Source organism: Suncus etruscus, chromosome 19, assembly GCF_024139225.1.
Source record: "Suncus etruscus isolate mSunEtr1 chromosome 19, mSunEtr1.pri.cur, whole genome shotgun sequence".
Lineage (NCBI taxonomy): Eukaryota > Metazoa > Chordata > Mammalia > Eulipotyphla > Soricidae > Suncus > Suncus etruscus.
Genome location: NC_064866.1, coordinates 40,521,427 through 40,548,408, shown reverse-complemented (window position 1 = coordinate 40,548,408; position 26,982 = coordinate 40,521,427). Strand labels below are relative to the sequence as shown.

At 35.5% G+C, this 26,982-nt stretch overlaps 1 protein-coding gene across 2 annotated transcripts in view; it reads right to left on the bottom strand.

The window, feature by feature from the left end:
* EFR3A (EFR3 homolog A) overlaps window positions 1-26,982 on the bottom strand; it is a 110,264-nt gene that overhangs the window by 8,227 nt on the left and 75,055 nt on the right. For both annotated transcript variants that reach the window (XM_049765568.1, XM_049765569.1), the window contains exons 10-20: window positions 26,296-26,463; window positions 22,265-22,379; window positions 20,234-20,285; window positions 17,112-17,284; window positions 16,270-16,345; window positions 14,623-14,784; window positions 13,192-13,323; window positions 11,589-11,656; window positions 10,552-10,679; window positions 2,580-2,671; window positions 125-173 (exon numbers count right to left, since the gene is read on the bottom strand). In XM_049765568.1, the coding sequence (XP_049621525.1) occupies window positions 125-173; window positions 2,580-2,671; window positions 10,552-10,679; window positions 11,589-11,656; window positions 13,192-13,323; window positions 14,623-14,784; window positions 16,270-16,345; window positions 17,112-17,284; window positions 20,234-20,285; window positions 22,265-22,379; window positions 26,296-26,463 (1,215 nt within the window). The remainder of the gene's footprint in view (window positions 1-124; window positions 174-2,579; window positions 2,672-10,551; window positions 10,680-11,588; window positions 11,657-13,191; window positions 13,324-14,622; window positions 14,785-16,269; window positions 16,346-17,111; window positions 17,285-20,233; window positions 20,286-22,264; window positions 22,380-26,295; window positions 26,464-26,982) is intronic.

Genomic DNA, 26,982 nt, shown 5'->3' with positions numbered 1-26,982 from the left:
CCTTTTTTTTTTTTTTTTTTGGTAAAAAGTTATTACCTGCCTCTATTCTGGCATTGAAATAAATACGAAAAGAAAGATAAGCTAGCAAAAATATTAGATATATAAAAATAAAAAAAAATCTCACCAATTGCTTTCTTTAATGCTTCAAAGGTGATTTCTTCAGTATTACTCACCTAAAATGAAAATTGATTTTAAGTAAAGAATATCAAAAGACTGTCATGCACAGTACCTTCTCTTCATAGTTATCTAAAATTCTTCATAAAATGTTTTCTTGAGTTACCTGAAGAAAATGTTAATTTATGACTATATTCTATATAGTCAAATGATGCTCACTTCTTTTTCATTGTCAGTATCAAAAACCCATTAGCAGTGGTTCTCTACCTAAGTATCCAAAATGCTAGACTAGCAGAATTAAAATCCTATATAATCTTACTGCTTCAAAAGTCAGTCATGGAACTGAATGGGTTGCAAAAACTTCTGAAATCAACTCAACCCAAATCAATTCAACAGGTAATCTGGCAGCACGTGCGTGCTTTATTTCTCAGGCAGAAAAAGGGTGATAAGTTGAAACAGTTTAAGAAGCTTACACAACACCATCAGTGAATGACAGGTCAGTATTTTCTAGTAATATGACATAGGCAATGTTTGTTTTTATATACAGTTTGGCACTATGATTTGCAAAGCAGGCATACCTCCTTTACAGGCACTTTATAATAGTTTAACTATCATAGTTTGGATTCCATGCTTTCACGTTGTATTGGTTCTAACGGCTTGGGTAAATATAAATACCTTACCTCTACACTATCAATAGTCTTTGCTCCTGGTATGAATTCAATCTGATAGTGGTGTATGGGACGTTTGGCTTATTGCAGGATTTAAATCACTAAGATTTGAAAGATTTTTGTACTGTTATATTCATCAAGAAAAATGGTCTTACTTTATTTTTCTTGCAATGGGTATTAGTATAATGTCAATTTCATAGAAGCTATGAATTTAGCTCTATTAGAAGTTAATGACAGGATTCTTGTTTGCTTGATATTTTGGAAGAACTTGAGGAGTATAGGTGGTAAATCTTTGAAGTTTCATAGAACTCACCAGTGAACCCATCTAGATCAGTTTTTTAAGGAAAATATAAAATTACTGCTTTGATTTTCTTGCTTATGATTGCCCTATTCAGGTTCTGTTTCTTCCTCATTCAGTTTGATGGTTACCTGATTCTAAAAATCCACCCATATTTTCTCAATTCTTTTAGCTAAGCAGTGCAGTTTTACACAATAACCTCTCATGATCTTTTATAAGAAGTCTTATGTAATCTTTCACCATTTTGTCTGATACAATTTATTTGGACATTTTTTTCTTTTTCTTATGAGGCTAGCCAATTTTTTTTTTTTTTTTACTTAATCATTCCTTCAAAAAACAGCTCTGAATTTCAATGAGACAATGAGACCCCATCCCTCTCCCCATCCTGCTTCCCTCCATTTTCTTTTCTTTTCTTTTTTTGGTTTTTGAGTCATACCCGGCGGTGTTCAGGGGTTACTCCCGGGTCTGCGCTCAGAAATCACCCCTGGCAGGCTCTGGGGACAATATGAGATACTGGGGATTGAACTGGGGTCTGTCCTCCTGGGTCAGCTGCTTACAAGGCAAAAGCCCTACCGCTGTACTATTGCTCTGGGCTCTACCTCCATTTTTCTTTTTTTTTTTTTTTTTTTTGGTAGTTTTTGGGTCACACCCGGCAGTGCTCAGGGGTTACTCCTGGCTTCATGCTCAGAAATTGCTCCTGGCAGGCACGGGGGACCATATGGGACGCTGGGATTCGAACCGATGACCTCCTGCATGAAAGGCAAATGCCTTACCTCCATGCTATCTCTCCAGCCCCTACCTCCATTTTTCTAATGAGGGTTCATACTTATAGTTGAAGTCAGATTAAACATAGGAGCTTTTAGTTTCTCTGTTCCAAATATTTGGAGTAGATATGCAAGGTCACACTTTGTCCAATTATTTGTAACTAAAAGCAACCTAGCATTTCAATGAAAAAAAAAAGTCACTGTTATTGGGGCCAGAGAGATAGCATGGAGGTAGGGCATTTGCCTTGCATGCAGAAGGATGGCGGTTCGAATCCCAGTGTCCCATATGGGCCCTCGTGCCTGCCAGGGGCGATTTCTGAGCACAGAGCCAGGAGTAAACCATGGGCACTACCAGGTGTGACCCCCAAAAAACAAACAACAAACAAAAGACACTGTTAGGAGTGTTTAATTTCATTTATTCTCAAATTATATGTCACATGTCTTTAAAAATAAGTAATATCTGAAGACTAATAATAGGACTTTCCTAATGTTTCTTACAAAAATTAGTCATATTTGAGTTTCTGTTAAAATGTGAAATTAATGATAGAACACATAAAATTAAGTATGTTTTTATAAATAGCTGAAATGAGTTTAGTATGATTATAAAGAAAAACAAAATAGTGTATCAACTGAAAAACAGTTTGACTTGGGTATTATTTAAAGTTAAAAATTACTTTTGTTTGAATGTATGAAGGGAAAATATTTTAATTTTTTCATAAATTTTTAACAACTTACCACATCATCAGAAGGAATGCTGTTGGGGAAAATATCCACCTGAATGGATACGGTGTCCACAATACTTTTTCTTCTAGAAAGTTGATCTTCATCTAAAATAAAACAGTTCTTTCTTAGGATTAAGTTACAAGAGGTTGTCACCTATAAACTACTTATTTCAAATCTGAAAAACTTAACAGAAAATTAGAGTTGATTTGTTTCTTGTTATGAAAATATAAAGCGGTGCATTCTCATACTTGTAAATTCTATGAAGAAGCCAATTTAAAAGTTAAATTGACAGGGTGAACTAGATATGGTTGAACTGAATTTCAAAATATGATATCAACAAGATCAACAATCATTAGAATTTATAGTACAGAATAAATAAAGAATCTACAGGGACAAATCATTACATACTGTTTGCTGTCATCTGGGGTGGAAAAATATTATTTCCTGTATGTGGTTACCAAGGTAGCCTAGACATTACTTTTCCTCTTTTTTCTGTATTATCATAGGCTTCTGAGAAATGACATCAGTAAAGCCACTACAAAATAACCTGTTTTTCCATGACAGATTTGTTTGTATCCTTTCCTTAAGACACATTCAGGGTGTCCCACCAGACTTCCAAGTGAGGAACAACTGATACTCGTAGAGAATTCCAGGAAAAACGTTAGGTTCACTGTTGCAGAGAACAGTCAAATGGAAGTTGAAGCAAAAATCAACAAGCGGTGTGAGGCCCGAGAAGAATTGTCAGGTGTAAAAACACGAACAGGAAAACAGTGGGCAGAGGCTTTGCAGGGGTCTCAAACTCGCACATTTTGTGGCCCTGCCCTAGAGGACTCTTTTTTTCTTTTGCTTGTTTCGTTTTAGTTGTTTGGGTCACACCCATCCCAATGTTCAAGGCTTACTACTACTGACTTTGCACTCAAGGATCACTCCGACTTTGCCCCCTGCAGTCTCCAGGTAGATTGAGTTTGAGACCCCTGCAAGGATAGGCATTTTATTTTATTCTGTTTTATTTTTGGTTTTTGGGCCACACCTGGTGACTCAGGTATTACTCCTGGCTAGTGCTCAGAAATCGCTCCTGGCTTGGGGCACCCTATGGGACACCAGTGGATCTAACCGCGGTCCACTCTAGGCTGGCACATGCAAGGCAGATGCTTTACTGCTTGTGCCACCACTCCAGTTCCTGGGATCAGACATTTTAAAAGGGAGGAAAATAAATTCATTAAGAAGCTATGAACAGGGGCCGGAGAGATAGCACAGCGGCGCTGGTTGGTTCAAATCCTGGCGTCCCATATGGTCCCCCATGCCTAGCAGGAGCTGTTTCTGAGCGCTGCCAGGTGTGGCCCCCCCCCCCAAAAACCCAAACAAACAAAAAAGGAAGTATGACCAAACTTTTTTCTTTTGATCTCTATATAATTTGCTTACAGATAAAAATAGAAAAAGGTACTATAACTAGGTGCTGCTTCACAAAAGGAAGGCCTCCGAAAGGCAGCAGAGTACAGATGACGACTGTTTCCGGCGACTGTGTTGTCTGCTGCTGACCTGCTTCCCACAAGTCTACTTTGAGGAGACAGTGCAGCCTCCACAGACTATGCTGCGCTGCTGACCTCAAGAGCTGTCTTGTCACACGGACTGACCCCTGGGAAGACTTCTGCTTCTCCCCCTCCTCTGGTTAGAAGAGTCCACATTACTGCTGTCAGGCCTTTTCTACTTCCCATCCCTTCTCCCTCCACTACTTTTATCTGCTATTCCCAATGGCAATCATTAGTTTTCCTTTGGTTTTAAACAGAAGCTGGATTTTAGAAGGGACACTTAAAAACTACACCTAACTTTTTTCAGTTATATTTTGCTGCCACCTGGTGTATTTGTATATAACTTCATTCAGGTGACTAAAAGAGTCCAAGAGCCCAAATGGCATAGAACTATATATTAACTTAAAGTATAATCTTTATGGATAATAAAGATACAAAACCAATCCGATTATAAATATAAATCATAAATGTAACTGGGGCTAAAACAGCACCAAATTTCTATTAAAAGGTACCTGAAGGAAAATAAAACTTCATGATATTTTGTACACAAAAATATGTATACATGATTTTTTTCTTGAATTACAAGTCTTTCACCTTTGTATTTCAGGCATGTAGTGACAGTGAACTAGGACCATTCCCACCACCAGTGTTGACTGACCTCTCTCCATCAGAGTTCCCAGCATGCATCCTATACCACCACCATTAGCCCCCTGGTCTGCTAGTGTAACAGGTTCATTTTGTGTAAAGCTTGTATGTATGATTTTTTTATGTACACAAAGTTTGTATAAGTTTTAGCATGAAACTAAATTCATAAAAATAAACTTTTGAGGTTCTACAGAAAATAGCAAAATTCTAAAAAGTTAATATGCATTTATATATTAAAATAATAAAAAATAAAATGATAGCATTCTTTATAAAAAAAAACTTTAATACAGAACTTTCACAGAACCAGGAGAGATGGGATATGTGAAAACATTCTAGAAATAGACTTTGGTTGGACATTAATGAAGGTTTTGATAAAGCATGTAAAGACATTCATCTATTGTAAGTGTTTGTATTTTCCTTTTTTTGGATTTTAGGCCACATCTAGAGATGTGATGGGCTCCTCCCAACTGACTTGTTTTTTATTATCTCCCCAAAATTAGAAGTGTTTTTAATCTTCAGTTAATAATGTACAAAGTTCCAAATGGGAAATTAAGTCATTGAGAAAATATTACCATTCTTATATTCATATAGTATTTTAGTTTTTAGAAATACTTTTGCATCTGTAGCTCATTTGAGTTAAATAGTTGAATGGCTATATATAATCCTTTACATGTAAGAACAAGGGTTCATAAGGTGTAAGATAAAAGGACATGTCTAAGGTCCTAAATAAAGCCAGGGTTGAGCCAACTGCTCACTGCTTTTCTCACTGCTTCAGTTTGTGAAGTGATCCTTCCTGGAGGCTTCCACAAGATATATAATACTAATACTTTTGATTTCAATATTCTCATTATAACTTCAGAATTTACACAATACAAAACTCTCAATCTTATCCGCTCACAAGGCACCTTACTTGGGTATTTCATTGTCAAAGGCACTCTAGAAGAGGAAGACCTCCAAAACTGCTCCTCTTTCTATTTTAGTACTACATTTGTCCTTGAAAAATATCAACCATCACTAAAAACTAATTAAAGACAGTTGTAAATTAGATGTATTTATTTTGTTCTTACTTATACCCAGTCATATCACTCTAATTAAAAAAATTAATTGGGTTATAGTGACAGCACAATGGATAGGGTATTTGCCTTAAATGTGGCTGACTGAGGTTCGTTCGCTGGCATTCCCATCTGACCCCTGAGTACCACCAGGAATGATCCCTGAGCACTGAGCCAGGAGTAACCCCTGAGCACCTCTGAGTGTGGTCCAAAATAAAAAAAAAAAAAAAAGAAGAAGCTATAACTACATACACACACTCTCCTCTTTCCCAAATAAAACTTTTTTTTTAAACTCAGGTTATCCCCCAGTATTTTGCCATATACCTAAGTGTCCAAAGCTGAAACTGAGACAACATTTTTACTTTCTCTTCGTTTCCCCAGTCAGGTCCACAACTCTATTACTGTAAACTTTTCTAGAAATCTACCCAATGTCCTGTATTCTCTCCAGTACCTCCTTACAGAAGTGCACAGTCACATCTCTTGGGGGAAGGTTACCTTAAAACATTCTAAAAAGTTACTCTATCTTCCGTTAACAGCTAATTCCTAATCAGACTAATACTTCTAAAACACAACTTAGATCATAGTACCATTTAAAAAATAATTCAGTGACTCCCTATAAATAAATAAATAAAGTTCAAATGATCTAGTTTATAATTCCCTGCCAGACTCCATTGACTCACTCCAGAGTTTCTATTAACAGCTGAAAAAACTTTTTTTTTTTGTCAACCTCCAAATTCTTTCACAGGTGCTGCAATGTAACCTTTAACCAACTCTTATATCATCTTTGGGATTTGTTGTTGTTCTGTTAATTCTGTTACCAGGATTTACTCCTGTCTATACTTAGGGATCACTCCTGATGATGCTCAGGAGACAAGATGTGGTGCCAGGTAGAAGGCAAGCACCCTTCCCAATGTACTGTTGTTGCAATCTCACACACTAGTTTTGTTTTTTGGGCCACAACCAACTGTGGCTCTGCAGAGGAATCACTCCTGGAGGTGCTCTGGGGAACATATGGGGTGCCAGGGATTGGATGTGGATCAGTTGTGTACAACTGCCCTACCCGTTATACTATCTTCCCAGCCCCAGAAAATTTATATTTGTCAATCTACTAGAAGTCAACTTTGTTTCATTGATAATAGACTAAATAGTTTCTGAGGTACTAAGTGAGAATTCTAAGTCTCTGATTATAGTCCTAAAGGTGTAAAACTATTATGTAGCTATCAATCTTTAGAGACAAACCAAATATGGAATTAACTTTCATGGTCCTAAAACTGAACTGGAAAAGTGTTATCTTCTGGTATGCAAAAAGGAAATAAAAAGCCACTCAATCCATCTTCTAAGTTTTGTGAGAAATTTTGTAAAAGGAAGAACATCTTCATCCTTTTCCTTCTTGCTTGTTTGTACATAGCTGGTGCTGAAAGGACTATTCAAGTACTTAACTGCATAAGTTCACTAAAGCAACTGACACGCTTAGAACAACCTGAGGACTACTAATGCTCTCCCTCAGAGAAGAGCATCCTTAGACACAATACATACCTAGATAGACTTAAGCTAATTTGATATTAAGGAAAAATGTCATTAGTATTTACTGACCATTTACTATATATCAAGTTCTTGTCAATCTCATCAACTTTAGTCAAAAGATTATTCTATCTCTAGAATCCCTACTAACCTGATTAAGGTTAGGGATCATTTTTTTTTTTAAGAATTACTTTAAGCACTGTGGTTATAAAATTGTTCATGGTTGAGTTTCAGTCATAGAATGTACACCACCCTTCACCAGTGCACACTTCCTGACCTTACTAGGGAATACTAAGCACTAAGTTGTGCCTAAAAGTGATTATGATGCATATTCTGAGATTTTTCTAGACATACTATTCTTTCTAGACATATTCTTTCTAGACTAGTCTTTTCTAGACTTAAATTTTGTTTTGTTTTGTTTTTTTTTTTTGGTTTTTGGGCCACACCCGGTAACGCTCAGGAGTTACTCCTGGCTATGTGCTCAGAAGTTGCTCCTGGCTTGGGGGACCATATGGGACACCGGGGGATCGAACCGCGGTCCGTCCAAGGCTAGCGCAAGCAAGGCAGGCGCACCTTACCTTTAGCGCCACCGCCCGGCCCCTTAAATTTTGTTTTAAAGAAGTTCTTTTGGTTTGGGGTCATAACAAGCTATACTCAGGACTAACTCCTAGCTGTGTGCTCAACGATTATTCCTGGCAGTAGTCAGAGAAGCAGACGAGGAGCTGGAGATTGAATCTGAGAGGCACCTGCCTGCTTGCTGTAATATCATATTCTCCAGCCCCAAACTGCTTAATTTTAAAACAAATATCTGACGGTTTATACAGAAAAAAGAATATTTAATTCCTGATGAGCCCTTTAAGTGTCCTTGACTTTTCGACTCCTCTGCACTATAAGGCTGGGTACATATGTTACAGACTGGTTTTTATAAATAAAAAAGACCTCATCTATACTTAAACAATTACATATAATTACATAAGTAAATATATACTAAAATACTCAAAGTTCTTCAAGTTTAATAATAGGAGGTACATTAAAATTGATATTATATTTCTTTCAAGAATTGGAAGAAATGGGGTAGAAAAAAATCACCTGCTTTCAAAAAATGTACCAGGCTATTCATTAAAACTTGAGTTAAAGAAATAGGATAAAAGGAAATAAAAGGATGGAAAATAACTATACTACAACTAAGGGTAAGCTAGAGCCAATTAATAACTGAACATAAAAACATAGGCCACAGGACTCTACTTTCTAATAGGTACATTTTATGAAGCTCTTTTCCTAGAAGACAGCTGGGGTAAAAGGGAGGGCAACTGACTCCTGGATTTACCTTTGTACTTGTTCTTGGGTTTATGATGTTTTTTGCCTAAAGGAAAGAGAACTAAATCCAAATTATAATTATTTAAAATTTTTAAAAGAATTACAATTTTTTGAAAATTCCAGCCACTTTTAATTTCCAAGGAATTTATAACAGACTCTTTCATGTTATAAAATGTAAACGAAAACTCATATTAACATCTTGACTATTATGAATAACCAAATTTGTAGGATATATATTTTAGTTCTACATTATATAAAGGATAGCTATTTACAAAGACTACGCTTTCAGTAATTCAGAAATTTACCAAACTACCATCAAGAGGTTCTATACAATTAGTATTTATAATGAATAAAAAGAAAAACATCATTCTGTAATCTAACTTTTTAAAGTAAAAATTAAATATAGGGCTACTGTGATAGTACAGCAGTAGGACGTTTGCATGGCATGTGGCCGACCTGAGTTCGATCCCCGGCATCCCTTCTGGTCCCCAGAGCCTGCCAGGAGTGATTCCTGAGTGAAGTCAGGAGTAAACTCTGAGTAATGCTGTGTTGTGGACCCAAAACAGTAATAAAAAAAAATCATGTGTTTGCCTTCAAACAATTATTTCAGAGTTTTCAAAGGATTATGGGAAAAACATGAGGAAATAGCTAGTACACAGAGAAAAACAAAGAAACTGTGGAAGTTTTCAGTGATTTGAAAGAAAGCTACACTTGGAGTAGAGTGATAAGTACAGTGGGTAGAGTGCTTGCCTTTAATCCTTGGCACTCCATGTGGACCTCTGAACCCTGAGTCGGGGTCAGGAATGAGTAACACCAGACATGGCCCAAAACGAATATATAAATAAAGATAAATTAAAACAAAAGCAAATAGGCTAGACTCTGAAATGTCGAAATTGCCTACTACTTTAAGTGCAGTAATAAAAACTCACTAATTTCCAACTTTTTCTTTTTTTGGGTTTTTGGGTCATAGCCAGCAGCGCTCAGGGGTTACTCCTGGCTCTATGCTCAGAAGTCGTTCCTGGAAGGCTAGGGGGACCATATGGGATTCCGGGATTCGAACCACTGTCCTTCTGCATGCAAGGCAAACACCCCACGTCCACGCTATCTCTCCAGCCCCCCTAATTTCCAACTTTTATAATTAATAGTGTAGTATGAGAAAATATCATTACAACAATTTAAAGTGCATCTATATATATTAAGTGTAATAATATTTGATGATTAATCAAAGATTCAATTTGATTATGAGAAATCATATAAGTCTTCAGAGATATACCACGACTTTCAGTAATTTTCTTAAAAATTAAAAGGTCAAAGAGATAATACAGTGGACAGGGTGCTTGGCTTGACTTGTCTTGCAGTAGCTGGCAGGGTAAACCCCAGCACCCTATATGGCCCCACAAGCACTGCCAGAAGGAATTCCTGGGTGCAAAGCTCTAAGTAATCCCTAAGCATTGTCTAATATGGCTCAAAAAACAACACCCACCCCAATACCCCAATCAGGGACCAAAGTGATACCACAGCAGATAGAGCATTAGCTTTGCATGTAGCCAATTGGGTTTGATCCCTGGCATCCCATCCCTGAGCCTGCCATGAGTGATTTCTTAGCACAGTCAGAAGTAAACCCTGAGCAGCCTAGGTGTGGCCAAAAATCCCAAACAAACCAAAAACAACAAAAAAACTAAGCCAAAAGAAAGTAAACCCGCCTTAAGCATATGAAAAACAAAACAAAAATTCTCTCTCTCTCTTTCACACACACACACACACACACACACACACACACACACACACACACACACACACACACACACACACACACAGCCCTCCTTACAATATAGTTAAGTATACTATTTTCATTTCTAATTGGTTTAGTGAGAAAAAAATCACTAGATGAAGAATTCTAAATATTTATCGTCCTCTTACTTGTTGCTTGTGGTACGTAGGGTACTGATAGTCTTTCCACACTGTAGCCGCTTCCACCTAGAGATTCTGCGATCTTGTTGGTCAAGAAGTACAAACTTTTGTCATGCTTCTCTAAAGACTTTGGAAGCCTGCCAGGAAACCAAGTTCATTCAGTGCTAGGTTATATTGCTAAATAGTGATATGCAAACAGTTTGAGATCAAAGCCTATGTATTATAAATAAAGCTTAAACTGTACTTAGTGATAGAAAAATCAATCTGTATTAAGTAAAGCTCTTTAAAAACCTTGTGTGTGGTCCCATATATGTCATTCCTGCTGTTTCCTTAATTCCATCTCAATGTAAGGTGAACTAGCCTTACATTATTGCATTCATACAATATATATGTTGGTATTCATATATTAAATGAGTTATACAATAAGTGAATTAAGTTTCAGTTTTCATGCTAATTGAAAATCTATTAAGAGAAGAAAAGAAAAATAGGACTAGTTTACTGTTAATGAAAGATATATAAGCCAGCTCAATGATGTAGAAAATAATTGCCAAACCTCAAGAGATTTTACTTTTCTTTCAATTGTTTGATATTTTCTTGTTGACACTCTTAATATTAAACTGTTTTTAAAGTACGAAAGTTTTAATATTGTCCATATGTATATAAAATTTTTTGTTTCAACAGAAAGAATATAACAATGCTCTCTTTCCTTTCGGTACATTTTTGCTACTATGACTATTTGAGCAATATTATCTTTAGTTTAAAGTGTAAAATAGGATATTATATTCTTTTAAAGGAGTGTCATTTGTATATGATCACATGCAATCTTAAGCAATCTCATCTCCATATTTTAAAAAAGATGCCTTTTTCACGAATGATTGATTCTATCTGTGTAGAGGTCTTTATATACAATATGAAAGAAAGTGAGGGCAAAGAAAGATGACAGAAACATAAAATTATATTTTATAAAATACCAGAACATTTCCTAATATTGTTTTGTAATGCGGTTTCTTATTTCCCTTCCTTAAAAATGTAAAGAATGAACGTACATGCACTTATCTCTGAATATATGCTCTGGGAGAAAATAAGGGGCTTCCATTGTTCGAATTTCAATAACCTAAAAAATACCCAAAACAAAACAAAAATCAATAGCCTGATTGCTTAGATTTGGCAATGACATTTTTGAAAATATAAGAACAGAAACAAATATTGATCATTTATTAACAAATGTTGAATATTTATAATGACCTTTCATTTGAGAACTTCTGCCATGTTTAGGTTCATTTGTTTTTACATTTATTATTTTTAAAATTCAGCAGGTAAAAACATCCCGATGTAAAATAACATATAGTAAAAAATGGTCATTATAAATCTTTTTAAAGGGACTGAAATCTGTACTGTTCAAATGTGCTCTGAAAACTACCTTCCATACCCTTCAATGCTAACTCCTACAGCCTGTGCCTAAGGTACCCAAATTCTCAAAGGCCAGTCTCCCCACTCCTCTATGAGCAACATAAAGGAAGCATTTCACACTGGTAATATTCATGCCTTCAACAGCAGGTGTCAAATAGTCACTCTTACACTTGCTTAATAAGTAAATGAGTTTGAATTAAAACTATACTGAAAACCTACATTTTAGCAAGGTGACAGAGATGTGTGTCTAGTTTCATAATAACATGACTCCCCATGATTGGTATCAAAGATCAAAATGACAGTGGACTTTTCATGTATATTTAGATGTATATTCAATCATGTAAGTAGCTAACTGATGAATGTACTTTGAAAAAGGCTAATGAATGTAAGACTAATCTTTCAGAAGCACAATAATTATCCAACATTTAAGATCTACCTCAAGGTGTGAGAGAGAAAGTAGAGGGGTTAGGGTCCATGTCTTGCACATGCCCTGCTCAAGTTCAATGGCAAACACTACATGGGATCCCTCTGCCAATATCAATGGTAGCCCTGAAGGTCCCTCAACAATGTCCAGTGTGATCTAAGAGGTCCCCACGCATGACTGGTAGCCCTGGTATCTCAAAACCCCAATAGCATTACATTTTCTAGCCCTACAACGATAAAATAGTTGTCCCAGTTAGCAGAGAACCATCAAAAGTGGTCCCCAGGATCTCTGAGCACAGCTTAGAAAAATTCCTCCCCCCAAAAAGAGCTGACTCAGGTAAATTGTTTTATGGTTTTTGTCCATTTGTTTCCAGACAATTTCAGCTTTCACTGGGTTTACTCCTGACTGCACTTAGGATGCCGAGTTAGCTGTGTGCAAGGCAAATATCTTATCTGCTATACTATTGCTCTGGCCCTTCAAGTAAATTGTTTGAAAAAAAAATAGCAACAATAAAGTAACAGAACTTATAACATTTAGATGCTAATATTCATAATGACTTAAAAAGAAACTATTCAAAATCACATGACATATTTTAGAAGTAAACCATATATTCTACTCAACCACATTAAAACATTTAATAACAGCAGAGATCAAAGAAAACAAGTACTAGTTTTAATTTCAAGTTAGTCACAGTATATTTTACAGCATCATCTTAATATGTTAAGATGTAATTTTCAAAACGGAAATTATTAATGCGATCCAAGTAGCTATTTTAGTATAAAAGCCAAGTTGAAAGAATTTTCTAAACACATTACCTTGCTAATGTGCTGGCAAAATGCAGGGACTGCTATCATCTGACTGACAAAGTTGAGGTATGCAGCAACCAGTGCCATTATTCCACATCGATGGAACATTGACAAATTATCCTCATTGATAATTGCACTGTCCTTCAAGGGAAAAAACAAATAGCTGATAAATCAAGATTTGGCATTATGTTGCATTTAGCATTTTCTAACTGATTATATGAAAACATGTAGATTGCTTGGAAAGCCAACAAAAACATCACCTTATAAGAACAGAAATGCTTTGTACACATCTCAGCCTTATAACTTCTCCATTATAAAGACTTTCTTCGGGATATAGGGATGCAAGGACACACATATGCATGCGCACACTGTATATATTGGCTTAAGGCAGTGGTTCCCAAATAGTGAGGCGTGCCCTCCAGTGGAGGGCGAGGCTCCATAAAGGGGGTGCATTTGACCTCAGCAAACACTGTCATAACAAGCTAAGCCCTGTGTTTATGTCTCTGTAGTCTCTGGAGCTCAGAGTTGCTGTGTCCTGCTTCTAACCCAGCTTCGAAAAGCTATGCACTGCAAAATGTGCTCATGGTAGCCATTAATCCAGACATCACCTCTGATTAAAAAGTCAGCTCAAATTATTTTATATATTTTGTTTTGCAGGTTAAAGTTTTTTATAAATATACTATTTACATTTGCACAGGGGCGCGAAAAATGATTTCTTCTTCTAGGGGAGCATGACATAAAATAATTGAGAAGCACTGGCTTAAGGTGTATTAACACTTAAATGCCTATTAAGTGATTTATCTATGATATATGAAATTATTATTCATGGCACAGTACCATGTTTTCTTGAAGTCAATACTCATTAAACATCTGTTTAAAGAATAAATCAATCTAATCACTGTCTTGAGTATTTCAGATTTAGTACTAGATAATCTCCCTTTAAAGATTCACATTCTTTGATAAAGGTTACAATTTTGATAAGTGCTTAATTTATAAAAAAAAATAGAAAACAACCTTTTCGATTATTTTTCAGGTCACACCCAGTGACACTCCGAAGTTACTCCTGGCTCTGCATTCAGGAATTATCCCTGGTGGTGCTCAGGGAACCATATGGGATGTGGGCATCAAACCTGGATGGGCCTCATGCAAGACAAGTGCCCTACCCATTGGTGCTACAAACCACCCTCACATCCTACAAATTTTCTTCTTCTATTAGTTTCGGGTTTTATTTATTTATTTATTTTTTGAGTCACACCCGGCAGCGCTCAGGGGTTCCTCCTGGCTCTGCTCTCAGAAATCACTCCTGGCAGGCTAGGGGGACCATATGCAATGCTGGGATTCGAACCACCGGTCCTTCTGCATGCAAGGCTAACTCCCTACCTCCATGCTATCTCTTTGGCCCCCAAATTTTCTTCTTAAATAAAAGTTATCAAAGCACACCTGTAAAGCTATGGCCAGTCGAATGAGATCAATAACCACTTCTTCATTGGCCAGTTCAATAGTTATAAGAGCAAGAGAAGTATAGAGTAACTCATAGTTTTTCTGAACATTGTCTTCCTCTTTACATCCCAGATATATATGGCGATAAAGTTGCTGTCCGTTCTGAAAATGGAAAGAAAAATTGCTCAATATCCCTCTGGAAATCTTTCTTCAATCAAACAAATAAAAATCAACTCCTGTTCCCCAAATTGCAGGTACTCCCGACCCCTGAACCATTCCAATAATCCCCGAGTGAGGGAGGGGCAATATTACTCACTTTGGGAAACTGGTTTAGTTAAATGAGACTTATAAGGACAAGATCCTGACAGCCTACCTCATCATCTGTATATCCCAGTAGGGCACATAGCAATACCTCAGATAAGGTAAGGACTCTTGATTTATTTACAGTAAACACATATTTTCAAAACTTTAGAAAAGATAAAAATGGAGCAATAAAAAAAAGCCATTAAACGTGAAATCAGCATATGTATTTGGAGTAAAGAACATAAGGAAGAAATTATAGGCAAGAAATTTTACTTAAATGAAAAAATTCAGAATATCAAAGCAGTTGAAAAGACTTAAGCACTTCAGTACTTAAGTCCATAGGTTAGAGGAGAAGTCACTTAGAATATTGTAGCCAGGTGGGAGAAACTGAATAGTCTTGAGAATTGTACCTCCAGCGCTATTTACAAAAGCCAGGCTCTGGAAACAGCCAAGATGCCCTTCAACAGACGAATGGCTAAAGAAACTGTGGTACATGTACACAATGGAATATTATGCAGCCATCGGGAGAGATGACGTCATGAAATTTTCCTGTACATGGACGTACAAGGAATCTATTATGTTGAGTGAAATAAGAATTAAAGACACTATTGTAATAATGGCCAGAGACAATAGAAATGCGGGCTGGAAGGACTGGCTCATGATATGAATCTCCACAAAGAGTGGTGAGTGCAGTTAGAGAAGTAACTACACGAACAACTATTATAAGAACATTAATAAGTGAGATGATTAGAAGGCCTGCCTCAAATCTAGGCAGGAGGGGGGGAAATGGAGGACACTGATGATGAGAATGTTGCATGGGTGAGGCAGCTGTTCTTTATATGACTGAAACCCAACTTACAAGCATGTCTGTAATCAAGGTGCTTAAAGATAGTATTAAAAAAAAAAGGAATTGTACCTCCAAAATTTTGTACTGTTTTTGGGCCACACCCAGTGGTGCTCAGGAGTTAACCCTGGCTGAGCTCAGCGATTACTCCTGCAGGTTCAAGAGACTATATGGGGTGCCAGAGATTGAACCTGGGTTGACCACATGTAAATTGAACATACCACTTGTAACTGTTGCTCAGGCCCCTGTGGCTCTATTGTTTTTGCATGGGTGGGTGAGTTTGGGGCCACACCTAGCAGTGCTCAGGGGACCATATCGGATATTAGGGTTAGAACCTGGGTCTGGCCTGGGTCTGCTGCATGCATGGTAAACGCCATACTGCTGTGCTATCACTCTGGCCCCTGTGATTCTTATTTGTAAGATCACAGCTAAACATAAAATTATATAATAATTCAAGTGGATAGAATTCAGGCCATATGTTATTTAGAAAATAATCTTACCTTTTTCATGAAACTTGAATCTTGTCTACAAATTTTCTCTCTTTTTATCTTTAGGTCAGCTACATCAGGTATTATTCTAGAAAGAATTAACAATTTGTTTAAACATTTAACTAAACTTTTGCTTCTTTAAAATAAGTCATACTTAGTAGCAATTTAAAACTCAATTCTATGAGTATTTTAAATAACCCTATAAAGAGCTTAAAAGGAAAAGGTATAAAGTTACCTCGACTTCTAACTTCATTCCTAACTTTAAACAAAAATTCAAAGAAAATTCATTTAACTAGTTATTGCTAATAGATATCAAAAAGTACATTTACAGGACTTTTTTTATTATAATAATAATTTTTATTTTGACCAAAGTGGATTGCAAATCTTTCACAGTAATATTTTAGGTACATATTGACATTAAATCAGGGGAATTTCCACCACTAAAGTTGTCTTCCCTTCACCCCCATTCCCAGCATGCATCCCATACTCTTACCCATACCCATCCCATACCCTTATCCTTATCCCAGCCAATGCCCCCGCGACTACTAGTATAAGTGGTCCCCTCTGTGTCTAGCCTGTTGTAGATTGGGTATTGATTCTGTTGTCATTTGCTTTGGATTTGGTGTTTAAGTCCGATCATTTTTATTACTACTAAGTGATCATACAACTGTTTGGTCTTGGTACCCTCCATTAAATTTACAGGACTTTCATACGATGCTCTTTTTAAATTTGTAAATAATTCTTTTATTTAAATAAATCACTGGGTTAACAAAACTTGAAAATGCTACTTAAAAAACGACACTTAAAATATGTTATAAATACTACTCTGCCTATCTCTTAAAATGACACAGTACCTGATCCCTCGAAGCTTTGCTCTATTGTCATGGCGATCCATGAGATTATGCATCACTTCCAATACTAACTGTCTTAGTTCATAGTCTTCCATAAGTGATGATGATAGCAAAGGATCCAGAAAAGATGTAGGCAATGCAGTAACAATTGTTTTTGCTTTGTATCCAGAGGTCACCTGGTAAGAAAGAAAGAGAAACAAATAGAACACAACAACAAAATACCATTATTAGGAATTCTTTGGAAAATTATGAAAATGTTTTAAAAGAACCATAAACTTAAGATAACAGCATGTATGAACAGAAGGCTGAAGTTTGAAAACAAAGATTGCAAGGTGATGAGGGTCTTATTAAATATATAAAAATCATTTATAAAGAGAACAAAACTAATAACAGATGTTTAACACATCTGTTAGAAATATACCTAAATACTGCAAGTGTATTATTTCCAGCATGACCTTGTAAAGTAGACACTGGTATATTCCCATTTTATAAGAGAAATATGATTTTATATAAGATACAATTTTACAAGAGAAATCAGAGATGTCCAAAATATATGGGATATTTAGTTATTACCAAATGAACACAAGGCAGTAATTTACATTAACAGGAATACATTTTAATTTTGGGAAGCTGTACTTTTGTACTTTGCTACTCAATTATGATTGCATTGCTATCATCCCAAGTTTTAAGAATGTATACTTAAATGTGTGTGTGTGTGTGTGTGTGTGTGTGTGTGTTTTGGTTCTTGATTCACACCCAGTGACACTCAGGGGTCACTTCTGGCTATGCACTCAGAAATTGCTCTTGGCTTAGGGGACCATATGGAACCCCAGGGATCGAACCGCAATCCTTCCTAGGTCAGTGCCTCCAAAGCAAATGCCCTACTGCTTGTGCCACTGCTCAGCCCCCTTATGGATATATTTTATACTTTTCAACCATACTGCAGAAATATTCATTTAATTGACTATATGGTACATTGAGGGTGAGAGACAAGACGGCTTACTCAAGGAATTTAAGAAAAACATTTATACAAATAAAATATAAGGAGGTCAATTCAAGTTTTTAAGCAGATGTATAACATATTATATTAGTACATGACTACTTAAAGAATAGAGATGATTTTATAAGTGACTTTATTCTTATGACTAATAATTGATGGGATTATCTCAAAAATGGAAAATATCTCATAACATACAAAAGGAACTTCAGAACAAGGTTCTAAATGTGAGCAATAAAGTGTTAAAAGCTTTTTTTTTTTTTTTTTTTTTTTGGTTTTTGGGGCACACCTGGTGGTGCTCAGGGGTTACTCCTGGCTATATACTCAGAAATCGCTTCTGGCTTGGAGGACCATATGGGATGCCTAGGATCGAATAAAGGTCGGTCCTGGATTGGCCCTGTTCAAGAAAAATGCCCTCCTGCTGTGCTATAGCTCTGGCCCCAAAGTGTTAAAAACTTTTTTAAGAAACGTAAACAATTGTATTTAAATGATCAAAGAAGGGAACTAGTTAGGATACAAATAAAAAAGCACATTGAAAGGACTAAGTCTAGATAAGCCAGTATTTAAATCTTTATAGAGCAGCATCTTCATAAAAAAATAAGGCCACATATGATATTTCTGCAATTACATTCTGAATTATTTCTTTTTAAGAAGTGAGATCAAATGTACAATATGTAAAAATGTACAATAAAGATCCACAATAAATTTAGAGGCACTGACTTGTAAAGGACACAAACGGCTCCTGTTCTGTTCTTGAAATTATATTAATAATAGTTCAATCTAGGTAGAGGCAGTAGGTGTAGCTTTGACTGGGAGGCGAGTTGGATTGCCCACTCCTCTGAGATGGCCACTTATTGCTGTGAGGGCCAGTGTATCCATGATCTTTCACGGTTTGGTTTACATCCCATTCAGGAAGAGTGAGTCTATGGAGCTGGCCTGGTTAGACATGGTGACTGTGTTTGTGCCTCCATGACCAGAATCATCATTCTCTCAATGGCCTGCCTCGTCGCCTCTCTATGGCTTTCCTTAGGATACCAATCTGACCAAAGTTCAGGTAACACAGGGTTTTCAAGAAACACCAGGGTTTCTTAGAGCGAGGGCACCCTCCTCTCATTTCTTCCTTCTTCCAGGAAACCATGGCCATAAATGCAGTTCCCAAGTTTGAACCGGGTCAGCTCCAGAATCATGATCCACCATGCCACACAGGACAAAACTGGCCATCCTGAGAGAAGCTGCCCGCTGCCGAAGTCATGCCTGCTCCCTTTGTCTTCAAGATTCATGGTTTTCCAGATGGCCCTGCCTCATCACTCCTCTATGATTCTCTTTGGGGACACAAATCTCACCAAACTTCAGGTATGCCCTTTGGGCTGATATTACCAGGATTTTTTGGACTAAGTGTGGGCACCCTACCCATGTATCTTCCTTCTTATAGGAGGCCTGGCAGCTCTGTATACATGCCCTAAAAGCTACAGTATCAGTAATACTGCTTTGAATTTCTGGACAACTTCAGTTGTTTGATGCTCTTATCTTTATAGGATCAAAGCAATTTAACAGAACTGACAACTAACAATAAGAGCTTACTAAAATTCTGTCATTGTACTAATGATGTCACTAGAGATACAATAATTTTCACAATTGTGTGTTTGCTACTGTACTTTTTCTTAATTCTTTAAACTTTCTTCCGTTTTCTTTTTTGTTTTCTTTCTATCTTTTTCAATAACAGCCTTCACTTATCTGATAACAAATGTTACGGTCAACTATGTTATGCACTTTCTTTAAAAATACTTCAAAGATTATTAATTAATAATTTCTCAAATGATCTATTTTAGTTCTTATTCCTTTTTACTTATATGTAGCTGAATATTTCCCCAAACCAACCAATATTTGAAAGCATATGAAAGAAATCTAGAAGCCACATTGGGTTTGAAGTTCAAATTACTTTCCTTTGCTCAAGTGAATCTTATCTACGTCATCTCTGAGCCTACAAGCATTAATCTATAAAATATATTTTACTACAAAATTAATCACAAATAGTATTTATATAAAAGCAGCTGAGAATATAAATCAGTTATTTTATTCCTTTTAATAAATTCTTCACTTTTAATAAATTTTTCTTACATAAACTTACCATAAGTAATGATCTCAGCAACATTATTTGTATCCGCCTGGTCCCTAAATCCCTAAAATACAAAAAAAAAAAAAAAAATTAAGTATTCAATTAATTAAGGACTATTATTGCATTTACTCAAATAATTGTTCATTAATTTAAAAACCTTTTAATATGAGCTAAATAGGTTTTACTTTTTTTAAAATAATTTTTATTTTGACCAAAGTGGATTATAAATCTTTCACAGTAATATTTTAGGTACATAGTGACATTGAATCAGGGGCATTCCCACCACCAATGTTGTCCTCTCTCCAACCCTGTTCCCAGCATGCATCCCATATCTGCCTACCCCCCCCTCCCCCCCCGGACTGCTAGTATAACTGGTCCCCTCTGTGTCTAGCTTGTTGTAGATTGGGTATGGATTCTGTGGTCATTGGTATTGGATTTGATGTTTAGGTTGGATCATTTTTTATTTCCAATTAATGTTCATAAGCCTGTTTGGTTTTGGTACCATCCATTATTTCCCCCTCAACTTATGAGGCTGAACAAGATGATTCAAGTTATCTGATTTAGTTTGAAGGAAAAAAAAAAAGGGGCAAAAATCAAACAAGCAAAAAATGAAAAAAAAAACATAACTTAATAAAAAATCAAATAGAAAATGAAAAGCATCACAACAATAAAGACAAAAACCAAATAATAACCATAGTCCTGAAATAAACAAAATAAAGTAAAAAAGCAACAAACAACAACAAAAAAAATTGATTTTTGTTGTTGTTGTTGTTGCATAGGCACAGTAAATATTGGACAGATTAGAAAGGGAATTCCCTTGGTCTAAGAGCTACAGGATTTCTCCACCTTTGAAATATACTGTCATGGGAATAACTCCAGGCTCCATACATGCTCTTTTACTCTCCCCTAGGTCTAAGGTCATTACTCTAAACTCTCAAGTGAATTTTGAATAAATAAGTCACATGAAATTAAATTCAACTGAAAAGTTAAAGATTTGACTCTCAAAGAAAATATACATATGCATATAATGAAATAAAAATTAAATCGTCAATAAATAAGCAAACATTATTATACATTTAAGTTGGAGAACATATTCAATAAACTGGCATCTAATATATATAAGTAAAAATAAATGATTCAAAATACATAAAAGACAAAAATTTGTATCAAATATATTTAACTCCAATAAAACTATTCCTTTGTTCAATTAGCAAACAAAAAATACAAAATAAAGCTACAACATGTTATCAAATCAATAAAAAAAGTGTCAAAATATATAATCTTTAAAAACACTTTAATTTCTGAAACATTCCTGTTACAACATAAATTTAAAAATTTAGGGAACAGAGATAGCATGGAGGTAGGGCTTTTGCCTTGCAAGTATGGTTCGAATTCCTGCAACCCATATGGTCCCCCGAGCCTGCCAGGAGCGATTTCTGAGCATAGAGCCAGGAGTAACCCCTGAGCGCAGCCAGGTGTGACCCAAAAAGCAAAATAAATAAATAAATAAATAAATAAATAAATAAATAAATAAATAAAATAATTTATAGACATGAAGTGTTAAGCAAAATATATTTGTGCAACAGGAGAATAGATCCACAAAAGTAGAGGAGGTGGGACTTGAAAGGAAGGACTGATGGAGTTGTTTAGGGAAGGTAGACTGAACAATAACAATGGTGTAGAGTTGGAATTACATGCATGAAAAACCATCATTAATAATACTGGAAAGCAATAAACTATATCAATAAAAATAAATAAATGTAGGTTTTAAAACTAAGAAAATGTTTGTGTGTATGTCTAAAAGCAATGCCTCCAGTTTAAACAAACATGATCTGAAGTCATGATAATTTGGAAATTTACTCTAAGTTATAAAATTTACTCTATTCATCAGTAACATATATAATTCCTTAAAATAAAATACAAACTATATACAGTACTTTAAAACAGTATTTTCTAATGTCTGGACTCCACAGAGAGGTAAAATTTAATCCAAAATTAGATTCAAACTTATAATTTGAAAAATTGAAAGTTATATATACATACCCAAGTTGGCTGATATCCAAAGTAAGGGTTGCTGTTCCAGAAACAGGAACTTTCCCCATAATGAACATCATGATTTCTGACCTCTGATAATCTGGAAGGTTGCTGCCAAAAAATCCTATGAAATTTTTAAGACAGAAAAATGAGTTGTAGGAGTTGAGTAGCCTATTTTTCTACCACAATATTTTCTTTTATTCTTTTTTTTTTTTTTTGAGGGGGGTGTAAACCTGGCCGTGCTTATGGGTTACTCCTGGCTCTGCACTCAGAAATTGCTCCTTGCAGGCATGGCAGACACCATACTGGATGCAGGACTCAAACTATCCTCTGTTCTGGAGCAACTGCATGCGAGGCAAAGGCCCTGCTGCTGTGCTATTATTCCAGCCACAGTTTTTTATTCTATTTATTTACATTTTATTAGTATCTTTATTTAAACACCTTGATTACAAATATGATAGGTAGGTTTCAGTCATGTAAAGGACTTCACCAGTGCAACATTCCCATTCCGAATGTCTCAAATCTCCCTCCTCCCCACCACACCCCTGCCTGTACTCCAGACAGGCTTTCTACTTCCCTCATTCATTCACATTGTTAGGATAGTTCTCAATGTAGTTATTTCTCTAACTGCACTCATCACACCTTGTGGTGAGCTACATGAAATGAGCTGGAACTTCCAGTCCCCCACTGTTTTGTCTGAGAATTATTGCAAAAATGTTTTTTAATTTTCTTAAAACTCATAGATGAGACTATTCTGCATCTATCTCTCTCCCTCTGACTTATTTCACTCAGTATAATAGATTCCATGTACATTTATGTTTAGAAAAATTTCATGACTTCATCTCTTCTGACAGCTGCTTAAGTTCCACAGTTTCTAAATAATAAAAGTTTCAGCAGCCTAGTCTAGTCCAGCCCTTATGGAAAACAAAATGGAGATTCCTCAAAGAACTGGAAACTGAGCTCCCATTCGACCCAGCTATACCACTCCTAGGGATATACCCTACGAACACAAGAACACAATACAAAAATCCCTTCCTCACACCTATATTTATTGCAGCACTATTCACAATAGCCTGACTCTGGAAACAACCAAGATGCCCTTCAACAGATGAATGGCGAAAGAAACTGTGGTACATATGACAATGGAATATTATGCAGCTATCAGGAAAGATGAAGTCATGAAACTTTCCTAAAAATGGATGTACATGGAATCTATTATGCTGAGTGAAATTAGTCAGAGGGAGAGACACACACAGAAGTCTCACTTATCTATGGGTTTTAAGAAAAATTAAAGACATTGAAATCATTCCTAGAGATGAGGGCCGGAAGGATCAGCTCAAGATACAAGATATGAAGCTCACCACAAAGAGTGGTGAGTGCAGTTAGAGAAATAACTATACAGAGAACCACCATAACAATGTCAGTGAGTGAGGGATATAGAAAGCCTGTCATGAATACAGGTGAGGGATGGGGAGGGAAGAAATGGGGCATTGGTGATGGGAAGGCTGCATGATGAAGCGGGTGTTCTTGTTATGACTGAAACTGTTTGTAATCATGGTGTTTAATAAAGAAATTATTTATATATATTTATATATATATTTAAAAAAAGCTTTGGCAGCCTAAATAATAAAAGAACATAGCCTATCATTAGGAAATTACCCAATGTGATAACTACCAGAATCTGTTAACCCTCAGAATATGAGGACTTCTAAAATAAAATAATGTGTGAATAAGAAGTGTGATTAAATAAAAACAGCCATTTTGTCACACTGTATTTCTTTCCTTTCCTTTTTTAATTTTCACTTTATTCTGTGAATGTGTTATATCACAAAACAACTGCTTGTATCTATTATAGGTCATTCTATAAAATATTTGGGAAATATATTTTAGAAATAGTAACAATGAATTATAAATCAATAAGGAAATTTAAGCTGTGAAAATGATTCATTGATTTAATACTTAATCTAAAAATATAAAAAATCCATAATACCAATATGCTCGTTACAATAAACCAGATTTACCATGCATTGGCAATTATTTTAAAACAATAACTACTTTATTTAAACTCATGGGAATGTTTTTCCAAAATTCCAAAATCTTAAACCTCTGTCCTATTAGTGTGTCGAGTAGGACATACTTAGGTCTTTGCCCCCAAAGAGAAAATTCTACGTGCCTAACAAAGCTTCAAGTGAAGGGGAGATAGTTGCCACAAAAACATCAGCTAAATCAGTCCCCAAGGTAAGAGATTTGAGGAAGGAGAACATTGGGATGTCCTAATACAGTATGGAATACATATGCATGCGTTTAGAAAATCAGTGCTGAATGTGGGTATGTAACAGATGCATCCACATCCATAGAACTTTACAAATAAGGAGACAAAGGAAACTTAAATCTTGCAAACCATTATTATACAGTACTATGTATGTATACATACATGCACAGGTAGAAAAAAAATTCAGACAATTCTAAAATAAATCTATGTGTGACTAAATTATTAGCAGAAACTATTAATGAATCAATAGCAATCATATACTAAGTCTCAGAACTATAACCCAATTTTGAAAGGTTAGTAATTATAATATTACCTGCCTATTCTAAAAATATGCTAAAGGCAAGCTATTCATGTTTATATGTAAAGTATGTCATTTCTATAAAGGATTCTCATGTGCTCTTTCTTTTTTGGAAAGGACACTTTTTGCCCTCTATGCTTCACAGGGTTATGATCCAAAAAAGCATTATGAGAATTAAGCCCAAGGTATCAGTACCCAGAATACTGATCTCTAATACTTCTCTATTTTAAAAGGAACTATAGCTTATTTGGAAAAACTATTTTAACAATTGATATTTTAACAATTGATAGTGAGGTCCTATGGAGGACATTATCAAGACACAAAATATGCAGAATATTGCCATTAACCAAATCTGGGAAAATTTGAGTATTAACAATATTACTACTAATAACCAAGAAGTTGAACTGTAAAATATGTAAATGTAAATATGTAAAATGCAAATATTAAGCTCAGACTCCTAAAAATAATACATGCTTCCCACTAGGTAAAACATTCCTATATATAGGAGTACATACATACATACAGAACACACACACACACACACATATATATATGGAAGAAAAACAACTTTTTAACTTACATGCTATCCAATAGAACTGTACAATGTAAATTTAACCATAAGAAAACACCATACAAACCCAATGAGCACATTTCTTTTCAATAAAAAGGGGAGAGGTTCTCTACTAGTAATAAAATGGAGAACATGTCCTTTCCTAATAGTTGATTCAGAAAAATGGAAGGAAAGAAATATTACAACTTAATAGATGATACTTGACTGAATCCAGAATCTAATGAATAGCATTCTGTAAACGGCAATACTAGAGCAAGTGAGAAACTGAAATATGAATATAGTCACTATATTACTTTTAAACTTCCTGCTACCAATAACATTACTAGTCACTCAGTCATGGAAAAAATATCCTCATTCTTTGAAAAATAATATATATATATATATATATAAACATGCACTTACTAATCCATCCATTAAAAACAAATGTGCATATGTGTAAACCTGTGTGTATATATGTATAGATACATGCATATACACAAGAGGAGACAAAACTAGCACTCATAGCAATGAGGAAATACAAAGCATAAAATATCAACAATCAATGAAACTGGGTGAAGAAGAATATACAGTGTTGTAGTATCAGGATTGTTTATTTTCCAAATATATAAACTCTCATTTTATTTTGCTTTTGTACTATACCAGCTACCAGCTGATGTTCAAGGTTTACTCCTGGCCCTCTGCTCAGGGATCACTCAGAGAGAGTTCTGGGGACTGAACTTGGTTTGGCTGTGTGTAAGGCAAACACGCTACCTGCTGGCTGAGGCACCCAAACGTAAACTTTTTAAATGCTGAAGTAATCATTCAGCTTTGATTAATGTCCTGAAAGAGTCAGGCACTTTCTGTAAAGCATTATTAATCACTACTTTTAAATACCAGCAATGAAAGTCAAACCTACTCACCTATTGTCTGGATGATAGCATTCTGCACAATCTTTTCATCATTGTCTTTGGAACTGGTGTTTACGTTGGCACTAGCCATAGCTCCCTCTTGCAAGTCATTTGCTTCAAATTCAACACTGAGACGCAAGTGCTTCAGTAGAGTGTTAAAGACTTCCAGCACTGTAGGTCCTGTAGATAAGCAAAAATTTAAGCATGCACCTGACAATTGTCAGTACTCAAATCTACTCTCAAATTTCTCGGTAGATTTTCAGACATTTTCTCAACGGCTTAGAACAATGAAACCACCAACGTAGCTCATTAAAAAATATAAAGTACTGAAACAAGACAGTCTTCTATTTATTCCAACACACTCTTACTACGCAGCTATCAGGAACTGCTGTTTGAATCTATGCTACAAAAACAAAGTATATTCTTAATGCACATAAAATTTCCTCAAAGTTTTTCAACCAATTTGATCTTTCTTATTCAAAACAACGTGTACTGGGACAACTGGGTGTTTTGTAAAAAGTCACGTAACAAAATATAACTCAAAGTACAGGAAATTATTTTAAGAGTAAAGGAAGAATGTGCTTTGCTTATGACAAAGAAATTAGCCTTTCTCCATTTCAGATAAGCCATGCTTGTTCTCTGCCTTTATTCTATATTCTGTATACATTTTTGTCACTGTATCCATCATCTGTATTTTAG